Below are 13,969 nucleotides of genomic sequence, written 5' to 3'. Positions count from 1 at the left end.
AGGTGAGGAAACAGCTCATTCTGTCAAGAAACGAGGCTATGAGGCAACTGGCAGAGACCGTGAGAAAGCGTGGAGGGTACGTTTTGTTTGGTTTGGTTTCTTTTATGTAAGTGTATCTACTTTTTTATAAACTTAGACCCAATTTGTATTTTATGTCATTTTCCTCTATGAGCATTTCTGATGTAATATTTTAGACGCTGCGAAATAACCCCACTCATTCCTACTATTACAAAACCTGTATCTTCCGGTGTCAGACAAGGAGGCAGAGCCGGGGCGCTGACTGTCGCCCCATGGACAGGCGAACATGCCGGGCGAGCGACTGATTAGGACCCCGTCCTGCGCGGCTCTCAGACGGGCCTTCGCTCGGAAAATACTCCGCACTGACGGCCTTCTGTCCGCACTGTAAGGACAGGTGCAGTAAGCCGCCTACAGTTTATGTGGACAAAATCTGAGATCAAACTCTAACTTCCCCAAATGGTCAGTCCTCCCAGTGCTGTCCAAGTGGATGACCTGTCCTTTCCTTACATCGCACTGTAACTTCACTTACTCCAAATCCGCAACTGCCTTTCCCTGCCCAGTCCAGCGCCAGGGCTCAGTATTTTATTTAATATCTAGTCAAACGAGCCTCTCTCTTCGTGACTTTTTGTTAACTTAATTATTATTTTTTATTATTTACTCTTCAGAACAAACTTGTGCTTTCTTTTGTTGAGTTCCAAAAATAAGTCTGTTTGAGTTGTCACTGGACTTGCATTCACTTTATAAATTAAGCTTCATTAAGAAAATCATTAACACATTTTCAGTGCACAGCCCACCCACCCGGGTCAAGTCTTTCGTTCCACTCAGCAAATTCTTCTGGATACGTGGCCTGTGCATCTAAGCTCATTCCTAGGTACTTAACCTTTTCTCATTTCATCGTGATTGTGAACAACATACTTTTCCACTATACTTTGTATTTGACTCTAGCTGGTATTGTGGGAAACGATCGGTTTTTATTTAATAGCGTTTTTAACTAATCATCTTAAAAACTTTTTTCAGTTGGCTCCTCTGGACCTTTTTTTTTTTTTAGGTGAACAATCTCATCACCTGCAAATAATGACTGACGTGTTTCTATAAGAACTTTATGATGTCATGGAAAAATACAACGATAATGCTAAATTTAAAATAGGATATAAAATGATATAGAATAGGACCTCGACCTCAATTATTTAAACACATGTACAAGAGTATATGTATTTTACTAGCAAGGGAAACAAATAAGGGAAGAAAATAGACATGTAAACAATGGATATATCACCGGGTAGAGAAATTATGGAAGATTTTTCATCCTCCCCTTTTTTTTTGCTTTCCTAGTTTTCTCACAATGGTCAATTATTAGTTTTATCATCCAAGAAAACCAGTTTTTGATTTTTTTTGTAAAATGGAAAGTTACCTATCTTTCTATATTCAAAAAAAACCTTTTCATCTGCAGACGTCTGTTTTTGCTACAGTCCCAGACTCTTGACAGAAAAAGCAGTTCCCTGCACTAGCACTGCTGCGGTTCCATCACCGTTTCCCCTCCCCGCGCGGCCTTGCGGTCTTCTCCCGCTTTTCCACCCTCCGCCGTGGCTGGTGGGCCTCAACAAGAACGCTCGCTTGATTTAATGGCTGGAATTCATGGAAAAGAGACCACCTAACTCCTGGCTCAAATTAAGACTATGCTTATGGGTAGTAAGAAAGAGAAGCCAAGAAGTAAATAGTAGAATTCGAAGTACTCAAAGAAAAACAAAACAAACCCAAAGCCTGGTCTTCGGCTCTCTGAGATGACCGAGTCTTTCGTTCATTCATCAGGCTTTTATGTCACGTTACCTCTTAACATTTAAGTTCTACATATAACTTAATGAGGGGGGAAAAAAAGAAAGTAGTGTGGCTTATTTTCTCACCGAATTGTTGATCTCAGTATCTTCTAGACGTTCCAGAACCGATGTCAGATTTGGGTCATCGGAGTCCACAAACCATATCGGCGAAGATGATGGATAAGATTCCTGTTACAGAGACACCTAATTAAAACACACTTACAACGGGCTGACCTGGATATGCAATTAAAGCACACCGCTAAATGTATGAGAACCACAGGTTTCGGTAAAATCTGTCAGAGGAAGAAAAGCAACACATTAAAATGCATGTGCGGAGAAACAAATCTCTTAAGGGTTAAAAACGAACAAAGTTTTATGGTTTAATCTTGCCAGTCCCAATGTTATATAATTCATAAGTCTAAAAACGAGCAAAAAAAGGGCTTTACCCGGCAAGGAGTGTGATTTAAAACACACAGAAGAGCGTACACTGCACAAGTTGTGTTCTATCTAAAGCGGAAAACAGCATCGGGGGCCGAGGAAGACGGACTCCCTTCCATCACGGTCTGGATTCCCGGCTTTAAGACAGCGTAAAGCTTTGAAAATCTGGAACCGTAACAAATCTTACAAAAAGCAAAAGAAAAAAAAAACAGAAACAAACACCCCAACCCCGAAGCACAGTCTACAGAGTTAAGCCATCTCACTTCTGCCTTCTTACCATAATAAAGCCGTATCGCTAAATTACTCAGATGAGACCCCCGAGTTTTTCAAATAAAGCAAAGGAGCCCGTGGTCTTAAATCCTTACGAATGCCGAAAATGATTTTTAAAAAACTTTTCTATTCGCTATACTCCTTGCTTCTGAGTAGTCTAATTACAGAAGATACTTTGAGATTTCTCTCCATTAAAAAATTTGGCCGAAAATCAATGCCATTTAATTTTGCCTTTTTCCTAATAACTTGCCATTCCTTCATAGACTGCGGGGAGGAAGGCAGTTTCCTAAGGTTAAGATTACTTCGTAAATGGAGCAGGTGTGGGAAGGCGGAACAGCGACACAGCCGCCAGAGGCTCCGTGAGCTGTCACTCGCCACCGGAGTGGGGGTCCGAAACAGGCACTCTCCTTGTGTAGCCACCGTCTGCGTGCGACAGCTCAGAGGTCAGCGATGGTCTGGACACTACAGCAGCCTGCCTCGACCAGGACCCAGTGACCGTGACCTCCTGCATTCACACCCTGTGTAATTCCCTCCCCTAGGCCTAATGACACACTCCTAACAAACAGAGCGCAGCAAAAGTCCTGGGGTGTCACCCCTGAGGTCGAGAATCTCGGTCACCCTCTCCCGCTCTTATATTTGTTTTCTCTGACGGAAACCAGCTCTCTGTGGAGAGGCCCCCGTCGACGTGGCGAGAGCCGAGAGAGGCCTTGACCAACAGCCAGCCAGAAACAGAGGCCCCCACGGAGGCCCCCACGCGACAAACCCCGCCCGCGACCACAGCAATGAGCCCGGAGGCGGACTCTCTCCCAGGCCGACACTCTGAGACACCCTGACTGCCCGACACAGACCCAGGGCCGGGGACTCCAGGTCATGCTTGTCGTGTTAGGCTGCTAAACACGGTACAGAGCAGTGGGTGACTCATTCAGACGCCACACACTTCCAACACTATTCCAACACACACAGTGCGGACGACCAAGAAATGCCTTTACTCCGCGTGTATTTTTAAAAGCGCAATCGCAGGTGTTGATTTTAACGAGTTAGCTAAGCATCGCGTGTTCTCACGCCAAAGACGTTTACTCTGTTCGTTTGTACCGTTTTCTCTTATAACTTAGGTAAAAACCGTTATTAGATACTAGCTACAGAAAATTAAGTTCTAGTCATGGAAAAATAATTATTTTGCACAAACAGTCTTAAAGAAGCATTGCTTTGAGAACTATAATCCCCACTGTAACGTAGCTGAGAGCATGTTCGGAAAGCATCTTCCCGACGTCCCGCACAGAAGGCGGTGACAGAGTGTTCTTTTAGCTCCACCCCTCACCTCTCACCACCCTCACCTCTCCTTTTATCCACCTCTCCCCCGCCTCCACCTCTCCCCACCCCTCCACCTCTCCCCACCCTCACCTCTCCCCACCCTCACCTCTCTCCCCCACCCCTCCAACGCTCGCTGGGTCCCGAAGCCTCTTTCCGGGCCAAAAAGTAAACTGTCTTCGAAATGCATCCTGTTTTTAAAGAAAAGTACTTATTGAGTGTTGCGTTTTCGTCTTCAAATTCTTCAGCCTACTTTGGAACATATCACCTGGACTATTTTCATTATAGTTCTGTATAAAAAAGACCGCTACATTTAGGGCTTCATTGTATAGATTACTGTCTGTCTAGGAAACATCCACATGAGCAAAATAAAATCTATGAACTGTTGCTCTGGACTCAAACCCCTCAAAACTATATTACGTGAGCTGCAAAATATACAAAGAGGTCAGTTACTGCCCGCAACGTGTGTTCCCAACGCTACGCGCGAGAAGACAGGACACGTAGTGGGTCTAAGTACAAAGCGGGGCAGGCGCTCGGACGCCCGGGTCTGGACTCCTCTGCAGGAACTGACATGTCAGTTGCCTCCTTCGCGGTACTGACAGTGGCGGGAGTGACACACATACAATGGCGGGTGAGACGGGTGGCAGCTCGGCACAGGCGAAGGCAGTGACAGCGAGCCGTACTTAGCACGGCCGTGGTAGTCTTCACCGCCCAGCATTCGGGTTCTTAAAAGAAAAAAAGAAGGTGTTGCATTTAAGAATGTCTGTGACGAAGCAGTAAAAGGCACGCTACTAACTCTCCGTCCTTACACGGGTCTTTTTAACGTTGAAAATGCCGAAAGGGGACGCGGTCCTACAGAAGACCCGAGGGACGCAGGGCGAGCCGCGCTGACCACTGGAACAGAACGGCTTTCTCACGTGAGAGGGTGACTGACACGGTGACTCCAGCCTGGGCTTCCTGACAGACGTCTTCTCAAAAATGAATGAGGAGAGCCCGTCACTTCAAGGAGAACAAAGGGCAGCATTTATTGCCAATAAGAAAATTCAGGCTTCCAAGCAAAAATTCAAATTCCAGAGAACCTCTATCCACCGCTGAATCTGACGGCTTCCCAAGAGTATTCTGATAGGGTCGATCGATGGTGATGTCAATGAATACGTTTTCATAGCATGTGATGAAACGTGTCAACATTTAGAGGATTTCAGAGAACCAATATCTTCCAAATGACCAACGCATGAAGATGTAATATCGTGCAAGGGTCAAATATTCATTCGAAGTTCAAGAAAAGACCAACTATTGGTGGAGTAGCCGAAAAGAAAAACAAAATTATCGAAAATGGCTATTAAAATATTTTTCCCAACCAAATACCTGTGCGAACTAGATTTTCTTCATATTATTTCAACTAAAACAATGCAGAAGCAAATGACGGGACAGACATCAAAGACATTTACAAACGTAAGATTGTTCCACTCTTCTCGTTAGAATTTTCGGATTTAAAAAACATGGTCATTTTTCGTAAAAACATTTACATTAACATATAATGAGCGTCTTTTAATGAACTGATCTTTCAAATATTTGTTTTAATTTCTAGTGATAAAAATACCTACATAAACAAAAGCTCCTTGGGCCCTCAAAACATTTTTAACATTATAAAGTTCTGACCCCAAATACTTTGAGAACCGCACCTTGCGCAGACGCCCATTCCCCCCGCTCTCAGAATTTCTTCTTGGAAAGACATCTCTTCGCCGTCGGCATCAACTTAAGCGGCTCCACGGGGGGCTAGTCTTCCTACCTCCGTCCCTGCCCCAAAACCTGGTGACAGGTTTCTACGAGCCCACGCTACCCCCGGTGGCTGGTTGTCAGATGGGCTGAGCCAGGAAGAGATGGGTCTTCCCTGGGACCAGGGCTCTCTCTTGGAGATCTGGAGTCACAAGGACAATGTCTTGCCAAAACAGGGAGGGTTACGTGAACCAAGCTGTTTTCCGATGGGTCACCGAAATTTATACTTTCTGCCATGACTGTGAGAATGCCTATTTCACTGCACATTTGCTACAATTTTTATTCGTCTGATAAAGGCTAAAATAATTTGTTACAACTTCTCCAGAGTCCCATTCATCAATAAGAATGCAAAGCCATCATCGCCTCTAGAGATGTTTCAAAGGACATTATCATCTATATGCACAAGGATCTAGCACAAAATAATGTTCAGAGCATCATTTAAAATAGGAAAAATAGAAACCACCTTTACGTCCAACACCAGAAGACACGATCGACTCAATGCTATAGCCACACGACAGAACAAGGTCACCGTAAATGCTCTGTTGTTCTAATCTGAGGCAACACAACAAAGAGGTTCAGCAAAACAACCTCTCCACCTGTCACTGCTTAAGAAAAGGAATTTCGGTCTCGTTCAGAAATAACTTCCTGTACCTATTCTACATAAATCCACTAAGGCCGACCTGAGGCTCCACACCAAGCAGCAGCCAGCGGACTGGCTGCCAGACGCTGTTCGTGGCATCTTCCCAAATGAGCGGACATGGCCATCTCCAAGGGTTTCATAACTGTTTGAAAACTGATGCACATACTTCCTGTCGAAGGGTCAGCGGTAGAACGGTTAGAATCTTTTTGGAGATCGGTTATGGGACACAGTACGTTCACACTTTGCTGTTCAGTAAACGTGGGGCGGACAATGAAACTGGCAGAAGCACCATACAGTTCCTCAGTAAATTCTAAATGCTCTGACGATCAAAAAAAAAAAAAAAAAGCTACAAAGAAAGAAGGGAAGCAGAAAAATTTCTCCCTGCTAATCATTTTACAAGTGAACAAAGTGTCTAACGTGACCAGAGCCCACAGAAGCAGAGTAAAAACACTAACACCTGGTAAAAGGATAATGTCCACATACCTTGTGACCTGGAAAACACTTAAGTGTTCTGTGCAGCAAATTACAGCTCATCGACACATCACTCTAAGTGAACTGAGGCGAAGGAGGCACAGGTGCCGAAGAGGGTTCCAGCCACCTGACCCGCAGGAACCGCTGGCTGGTCTCCTTGCCTGAGTGGGCTCTGCCTTCCAGAATGGCGTTCAGAAGGCCGCAGAGAGCGCTGTGACGACGAGCTCAGGAAGGGGGACCCGCCTCGTCGCTCCTGCTCGCCAGTGCTTTACATTTGGCAGTGACTGTTTCACCACTCAGTCAGCTGACACTTATATAACGCTATCCTTTTCCAGGACTAAGGAAGTTTAACAGAAAAATCAAGTTACCAAGGGATACACCATTCATAAAACGGAAACCCGAGTCCCCTCTTCACATATCCGTTCCTTTCAAGGAAGGCCAAGAAAAGAGGGATGGATGAGGGAGGACAGATAACCACGACCAGGAATTTGACTCCATGTTACCAACTGGTAAGACAATGAAAACAATGACTCTTCTGGCCTGAAGGTACCACCTGGGTGCTTAACATGCCAGTCCTGGTATTTCCAAAGGACCCTGCAAGAGTTCAGTTCGGAAAGGGAATCTGTCCCGGGAGGACAGACCAAAGAAAAGGCCTTGGGCTCTTCGGTCAAGTTCGTTATTTCCTTTGTATAGCTTTAGCTGAGCTACTTTTCATCAGTGTCGAGACAAAAAATGTGCAAAATTAAGAAACTGACAGCCTGATCTACTTCCCACGAAAAGCTATTGCAAAGCATTTTCAAAATCAAGTGCTGTTCGGCCACAAATGACACCATTTTTATATTTGTAGAGATCGCTGTCATTGCTACAGAGCTTTCCTGTACGAGCTCTCATGCAGGGCAAAAGTATTATCTATTTTATAGAAAAACACAAACGAAGTGACTTGCTTAAGAACCCAACTACTAAGTAAAGACTAAAACTTTTTCTCTCTCTTAAACTCAACGCTCTAACATTTTTTAATTCAATCTTACTGTGGGGCGGGGGAGAGGGGCGCTCGCTTTTTGGCAAAGATGAATAGAAATTTAATTAGGTGAACAGAAAAAAGTTCCACCACAAGTAGCCACTCATGCAGAAAGAGTAATGATTTATGTTACACAAGTAACAAGGTATGAGGTTTTATTTGTTTACCAGACAATTTACTTCCTTGCTGGGGAGGGGGGAATTTTTCATTCTAAAACAGCAATTCCCTAAGAGTGCCCAGATGCCAGGAAGTTTATAAAAGGAGTAAGGGAGTCACCAAGTTATGTTAAATATTTCAAAAGGACTAAAAAAAAGCCACATACTCGCTCCCAATAAGGCCACACAGATTATTTGCTTTTAGGGGTGATCGTAACAAGTGGACGTTCGTTAGCACTGACTGGCAATCACATCTGTTTACTGAAGCTGGAAAAACAGTGCTTAAGTTTGCATGACACTTTTTCATACCACAAGTGCACAGAAAATAAGTATTAAAAAAGACTTTGATAAGATAGATCATCATAAAAAAAAAAAGACTCTTTGAAATTGAAAATGGCATCCTTTTCCCTTCATATTTAAGATTAGGACAAATTTATAAAACAGGAAAAAAAATTACTAGAGAGTAAAATACTAGAAAAATTACTAGAGAGTAAAATGTTTTACTTTGGTTTTTACTTCTTAAAACTGTCTTTCCTATGAAGTTCAAGTCAAATGACAGATTTGCTATCAAGCCCTTAGTCACCTTTTAATTATTTATGCGCTATCCATGAAACCATCTCGATGTTATCTGCACTTTTAATAAGTACACGATAGTGAAGATTTTTGTTCAAATAGACTATAGCTATAATGGTGACCATACAGTCAGTCAATAGAACAAATATTTACTGAGTATTTAACTCAGTGGAAGATGAAGAACATCGTTATAGAGTGTTCTCCCTTGCCGCCATAAAAAACAAAAACAAAAACAAAAAACCTTAAAGACTAATACCCAGAACTATTACAACAGAAGGGGCGCCTTCCCCATGCTACGAAGCGCTGATGCACAAGCCTGAAAGATAAGGGCACAGCATCCGTAGAGCACTACTCAGAAACTGGCATGTCTCACCCAAACATCGCAGAAAGTACATGAGGACATTTCCTGGAGAAGACAGGGCCTCGGGTGTAGGGCGGCTCAATAAACGTTTGAAACTAAAAGGAAATATGGGGGAAAAGTTAAAACACCGGTCGAATACAGTACTTTTTATTTTAAAGAGCTGCAACTTTTAGAGAACAGCAAATCACAAACACTGTAGACAAGTGCTGGCATTTGAAATCTCACCCCTTTCTTCCTTGCTCTTTGCCCTGTAAGAAAATGCTATCCACGTGAGCAAGCCAAGCAGACTGGATCGCAACGCGCTCATCGCCGCTTAGAGAATCTTTATCTTTGAGATACACACTGAAATATGTACAGATGAAGCGATATGTCTGGAATCTACTTCAAAATAACCCAAGGTGAGGTATAGATAAAACAACATCGGCCAAAAGTTTATCATTGTTGAGGTTGGATACGTGGAAGTTCTCCACACTAGTCGACTTTTGTGGGTTTGTTGTTTTTCCATTAAAAAAAGCACACGTTGACGTACGTCGAGTATCTAGCATGAGAATTCCCTTCTGAGAGTGTCTGTCATAATTCAGCAGCATCTCGGCTTGCGTAGAGTCTACTGGCAGCGCCGACACCCTAGTCCCCACCAAATGCGTCTTTCACTGGGTGTCTACTTCAGAGTTCTCCCTTCCTAATCCAGGTCATCACGCGGTACCTTTGCGTGTGGCAGACCCCCAACAGCCTCCACCGTGGTTGTCAATGGGGCATCGCTGGCGTCTGAGGTGGGCAGACTGCCTGGACACTACGAGACATCTGGCACCCCTGTAACCCTGGCACTAAATGCCAGCGCAGCACCACCGCCAGCCCCACCACCCCGGGAAAAGCGAAACCAGAACGCGCTTCCCAGGACCACCCGCCCCAGAGCCGCACTCCTAGTGCGGGTTACCTGAGTAACCAGGGGCTCCCCACACACAGCCCGCACGTTCGGTCTCCTGTCACCCCACCCAGCCCTCCCTCTTCCTGGCCGGACCCAACAACCTGTGCCACAACAGTCCCCACTCAGGCCAGCTCCTTACTGTCACCTGCTTCGCGCTCAACGCTACTTCCTGTGGGGAACATCTCTCTCGCCGGCCTATATCCTGGGCTTCCCGAGTCTCGCCGTTAACTTCTCCGCTCTGAAGCGAGCCCCCTTTTCTCAAGCCTCGGTGACTTTGTCTGGATAGGAGGTCACCCGCGAAGCCCCCCCACCCGAGTGAGTGCAAGTGTCGCGCTCCCGGGCTCGCACCGTGACTGCGCAGGACCCGGCGGCGCCGCTGTGCGACCGCTCGGCCCCCGGGCCGGGCTCCGGGGACAGGGGGGCCGCTCCCCGCGGATTCCCGGGTCGGCGCTGGCCGCGCTTCTCCGGGGCCGACTCGGGGGCCCCCCCAGGTCGCGCCCCGAAAACACCTCGGCGCCGCCCGCGGCGAGTCGCGCTGCTGGCCGGCTCCCGCGGGGCCGTGGGGGGCTGCAGCGGGACCCGAGCGCCCGCAGCGCCGGGTCCCCGCGAAGCGGCGGCGCACGGGGTCCCCCGGCCGCCGCTCCTCTCCTGACGCCCCACACCGCGGCCCCTGCGGCCCCCGAACGCCAAGTTCAAGCGCTGGGCGGCCGCGCGGCCTCCCGGACGGCGGCGGCGGCGCCACCGGGGCCTCCGCGCGCCCCCCGCGGTCCCGGCCCGGCCCGGCCCGGCCCGGCCCGGCCGCCTCACCGTGATGTTGCAGTGCAGCGTGAGCGGCGGCGCCGGCGCCGGGCCGCCCGGCGGCCGCGCCAGGAACTGGCAGTGCAGCTCGTCCAGCTTCCAGCTGACGATGCGGAACCGCTCGTGGTTCTTGTCGAAGATGGACGCCAGGAACTTCAGCTCGGCCTTGAGCCCCGACACCGACATCCTGCCTTCATCTCCGGCGGCAGGGAGCCGGGCCCGCGCCGCCGTCACGGCCGGAAGATAGCGAGGCCGGGGGCCGGGGGCGCGGGGCGGGCGGGACGCGGCCTTTGTAACCGACTCGGCCGCTGGAGGCGGCGGCCCGCGGCTTAAAAGGGCAACCGCGACACCGCCCCGCCGCCAGAAGCGGGCTGCCCGCCCCGCCCCGCCCCCGGCATCGCCCTGCCTCAGAACGCGCCCGGAAGCCTCTGCCCCCAGACGCGCGCACCGAAGTCCTGCCCCAGGGACGCGCGCACCCGAGCCCCGCCCCCAGACACGCGCACCTGGAAGTCTCCTGCCCCGGCATCGCGCGTCCTCGGAAGCCACGCCCCGGCATACGCACACGCCGCGCGCCCCCGGGTGCCTGGCCCCGCCACGTCGGCGCGCCGCCCTCTGACCCGCCCGCGCTCGCGCCTCCTCTCGAGGGCGACGGCCTGGTCGCGGCACGGCCCCCTGCCCCTCATCCGCGGCCCCGGCTCACACTGCAGCCATTGTCCCTCCTGCCCGAGCCTTCGCCCAGCTTCCCCAGCGGGCGATAACCGTCCCCTCCCCCACGGAGCCAGGGCTGCCTCGTCCCAGCACCGCCCTGGCTCGGATGTCACCGCGCACGGGGCCTCCCTGGCCGCCCCATCGACATGGCCGCCCAGCCACGCCAGGTTCGGTTCTTACTCAGCTCCTGTCACTGCGCGCTCCATGTCCCGTTTGTTTGTTCATTGTCTGCGCAAGTCAGAGCCGCAACCCCAGGACCTAGAAGGAAGCCTTTCATGTACTGACACCCAAGGGGACCCAACCATGCTCCTGCCTGGGCTCCCAGCAGTAACAACCCCAGGCACATTCTAGGTGCTCCAAAAATGGGGGAAGGGCTGCATGCCACTGCAAAGGAAGACAGCGCGGTGGGCCACCTGCGTTTACGAAGAGGGCTAGAGGCAGGACCTCGCGGAGAAGGGCCTTGAAGGGTTTATGGCTCTGAAATTTGTCATTTTGCAAAAAGGGGCTCCGCATTTTCCTTTTGCTCTAGCCCTGACTGCAGGTACCCGGCCCCCTCCACCCTCAAAGGTCTCCTGCGTCGCGATCTAGCAGTGCTCCCAGGTCTACTGGTCCCTCAGGTGACAAATAGAGAACGACACAGGAGATATTAAATCCGCTGAATGAGGACATTCTAAACGTTTTCATCTGCATTCACTTCCGAGATACTGTATCATGTGCTAGTGCTTTGTAGCCTTTCCGAGGGTTGCACACCCCTTGGAGAATCTAATAAAAGCCCTGATTCCTCTTCCCAGGAAAACATCTCTGCATGTAAAGTGTACGCACCAAGGTTCGTGGCCCTGGCACCAGTGGCGCTGCTGTGAGCAAGCACGGGAGGGGACACCCCGTCCCCTGAGCTCTGAGCCGGAAGCGACTGGGAGACTGTCTGGCACGACTGCGGGGTTAGGCACAAGGCGGGCGCCACTCTCTTTTGCATTCAGTCCCCATTACTCTTGGGACCCTAACGGGGATTTGAGACAAAGTGGAACAACCTGTTCAGAATTTGGTATGACTGAGAAATAAAATGCCCCAAACTTTTACTTGATCTAAGCCTCATTTCGTTCTCTCTCAATTGCTAGGAGAAAAGAAAGAGCTTTATAAATTGCAAGTGCTTTTACTAGTTATATCTCGGATATATATGCAAATAATTTCACAAACACTTTGAGCATCTGCTGTATGCCAAGCCCTAAGACAGCTAGAGAGATACGTAGATAGAGTCCCTGAATCCAAGAAGCTTCAAGTCTAGCGTTGGAAAGAAAACAGTTTCCTGGTCCTTTGGGGGACAAAGGACAGAGATCTGTGACTCGAAGCGGCTCGGACAGGGAGGAAACATCCTGCTTTACGTGATGGGAGGGCGGGTCGGGGCGCACCCCAGGACCACCGACCAGAGCTGCAGCGGCGGCATCAAGAGCCCACATTCTTTCCGCCCCCTTCATCGGGATGAGAGGGAAGCAGCCGTAGCTGTGCTCACAGGTCACATCCAGACACGATGCCACCAGAAGTCGGAAATGACTGCTCCCTCCATGTCTCCTTCCAAGATATGGGGACCTTCCCAAGAATCCACCCGACCGACCCGTCCGCCGTTAATGGCCCTTCCCTAAACCAATCGCAGGCAGACAGACGGGACCACTCACTGAACGCATTCTATCACCTGGGATCAAATGGACGCTGAGGTGTTAACCACAGTGTCTGCTACAGACACATCAGACCACACGCGATAAGAGGCTCAGACTACTGAATTACTACATGTCGGCGAGGAAGAAATGAATTCCAGAAATTACTTGCCTAAAAGCATGGTCAGGCTCAGGGAGTATCCGAGAGGCCGGCTGATCGCACAGTACACAGCAAGCGGCCAAGAGGAAGATGCAGTCAAGATGTCATTGGAGATCCCATTTTGGAGCCCTGGACCATTCGGTGACAGTCATCACTTTTAAGAAGATTAATGTGGCATTAGTGTGCAAAATGGATTACATCGGGTTTAAAACTGTGAGGTAGCCACCAAGGAGACACAGGCCACTCAGACTCTGGATGGGGCATGCCATGAATTCAATGGGACAGTCGCATCCAGCTCTGAGGGTCTCCAGCTCCAAACGCCAGTGTCTTCTGGACTGGTCCAGTCAGCAGGGAGAAGTGACCGTGGGAATGGAAAGGACTACACTGCTCCTAAGGACGGTTCTGAGGTAGAACCTGCTAGATCTTAGCGTCAACGCACGGATGGAGGGAAAGAGAGATGTTCTATTTAACGTAACGCTTGAAAAGTCCTTGAGCAGGTGGCTGGAAGGGAGTCACGCCTCAGACACGGCCAGAGAAAGATGCATCTGAGATGCTGATCTCAGAGAATCGGCAGTACGGGCCTGGAGCATCCAGGGGAGGTCAGAGCGGGGCACTGTAACTGTGGATCAGGCACATGGAGCACTGACGGGAGTGACGCTGGAAGCCGCGGGCGTTGGCCTGACCAGAGCCACAGGGGCGGGACGATGACCTGGACCATGGAAGGGACCCTGAGTGAGACCCAGCGTGAGTGGTTTAGTGGAAACGATGCATCGGAGAAGTCAGAGGATGACCCGTGTGTCGAGTTATTGGTGAAAACGACAAGAAAGATCAGGCACTGTGACAGTCCCAGCACGCATCACAGTGCCAGGCACACAGCAGTGCCCAGT

At 49.5% G+C, this 13,969-nt stretch overlaps 1 protein-coding gene and 1 long non-coding RNA gene across 3 annotated transcripts in view; one reads left to right on the top strand and one right to left on the bottom strand.

The window, feature by feature from the left end:
- UBE2Q2 (ubiquitin conjugating enzyme E2 Q2) overlaps positions 1-10,903 on the bottom strand; it is a 41,784-nt gene extending 30,881 nt beyond the window's left edge. Inside the window, exons 1-2 of one of the 2 annotated variants that reach the window (XM_039858369.1) lie at positions 10,575-10,903; positions 1,920-2,021 (exon numbers count right to left, since the gene is read on the bottom strand). In XM_039858369.1, the coding sequence (XP_039714303.1) occupies positions 1,920-2,021; positions 10,575-10,751 (279 nt within the window). In that variant the 5' untranslated portion in view covers positions 10,752-10,903. The remainder of the gene's footprint in view (positions 1-1,919; positions 2,022-10,574) is intronic. The other variant, XM_039858368.1, reaches the window with a different exon arrangement.
- Positions 10,904-11,159: 256 nt separating this feature from the next.
- On the top strand, positions 11,160-12,354 carry LOC120599362 (uncharacterized). The gene is made up of 2 exons (XR_005651874.1): positions 11,160-11,440; positions 12,065-12,354. It is a non-coding gene; the product is annotated as an uncharacterized LOC120599362 (long non-coding RNA).
- Positions 12,355-13,969: the final 1,615 nt, after the last annotated feature.

This window comes from Pteropus medius, unplaced genomic scaffold (genome assembly GCF_902729225.1).
Source record: "Pteropus medius unplaced genomic scaffold, Ma_sr-lr_union100, whole genome shotgun sequence".
NCBI classification, from domain to species: domain Eukaryota; kingdom Metazoa; phylum Chordata; class Mammalia; order Chiroptera; family Pteropodidae; genus Pteropus; species Pteropus medius.
This window is presented reverse-complemented; position numbering and strand designations above follow the sequence as displayed.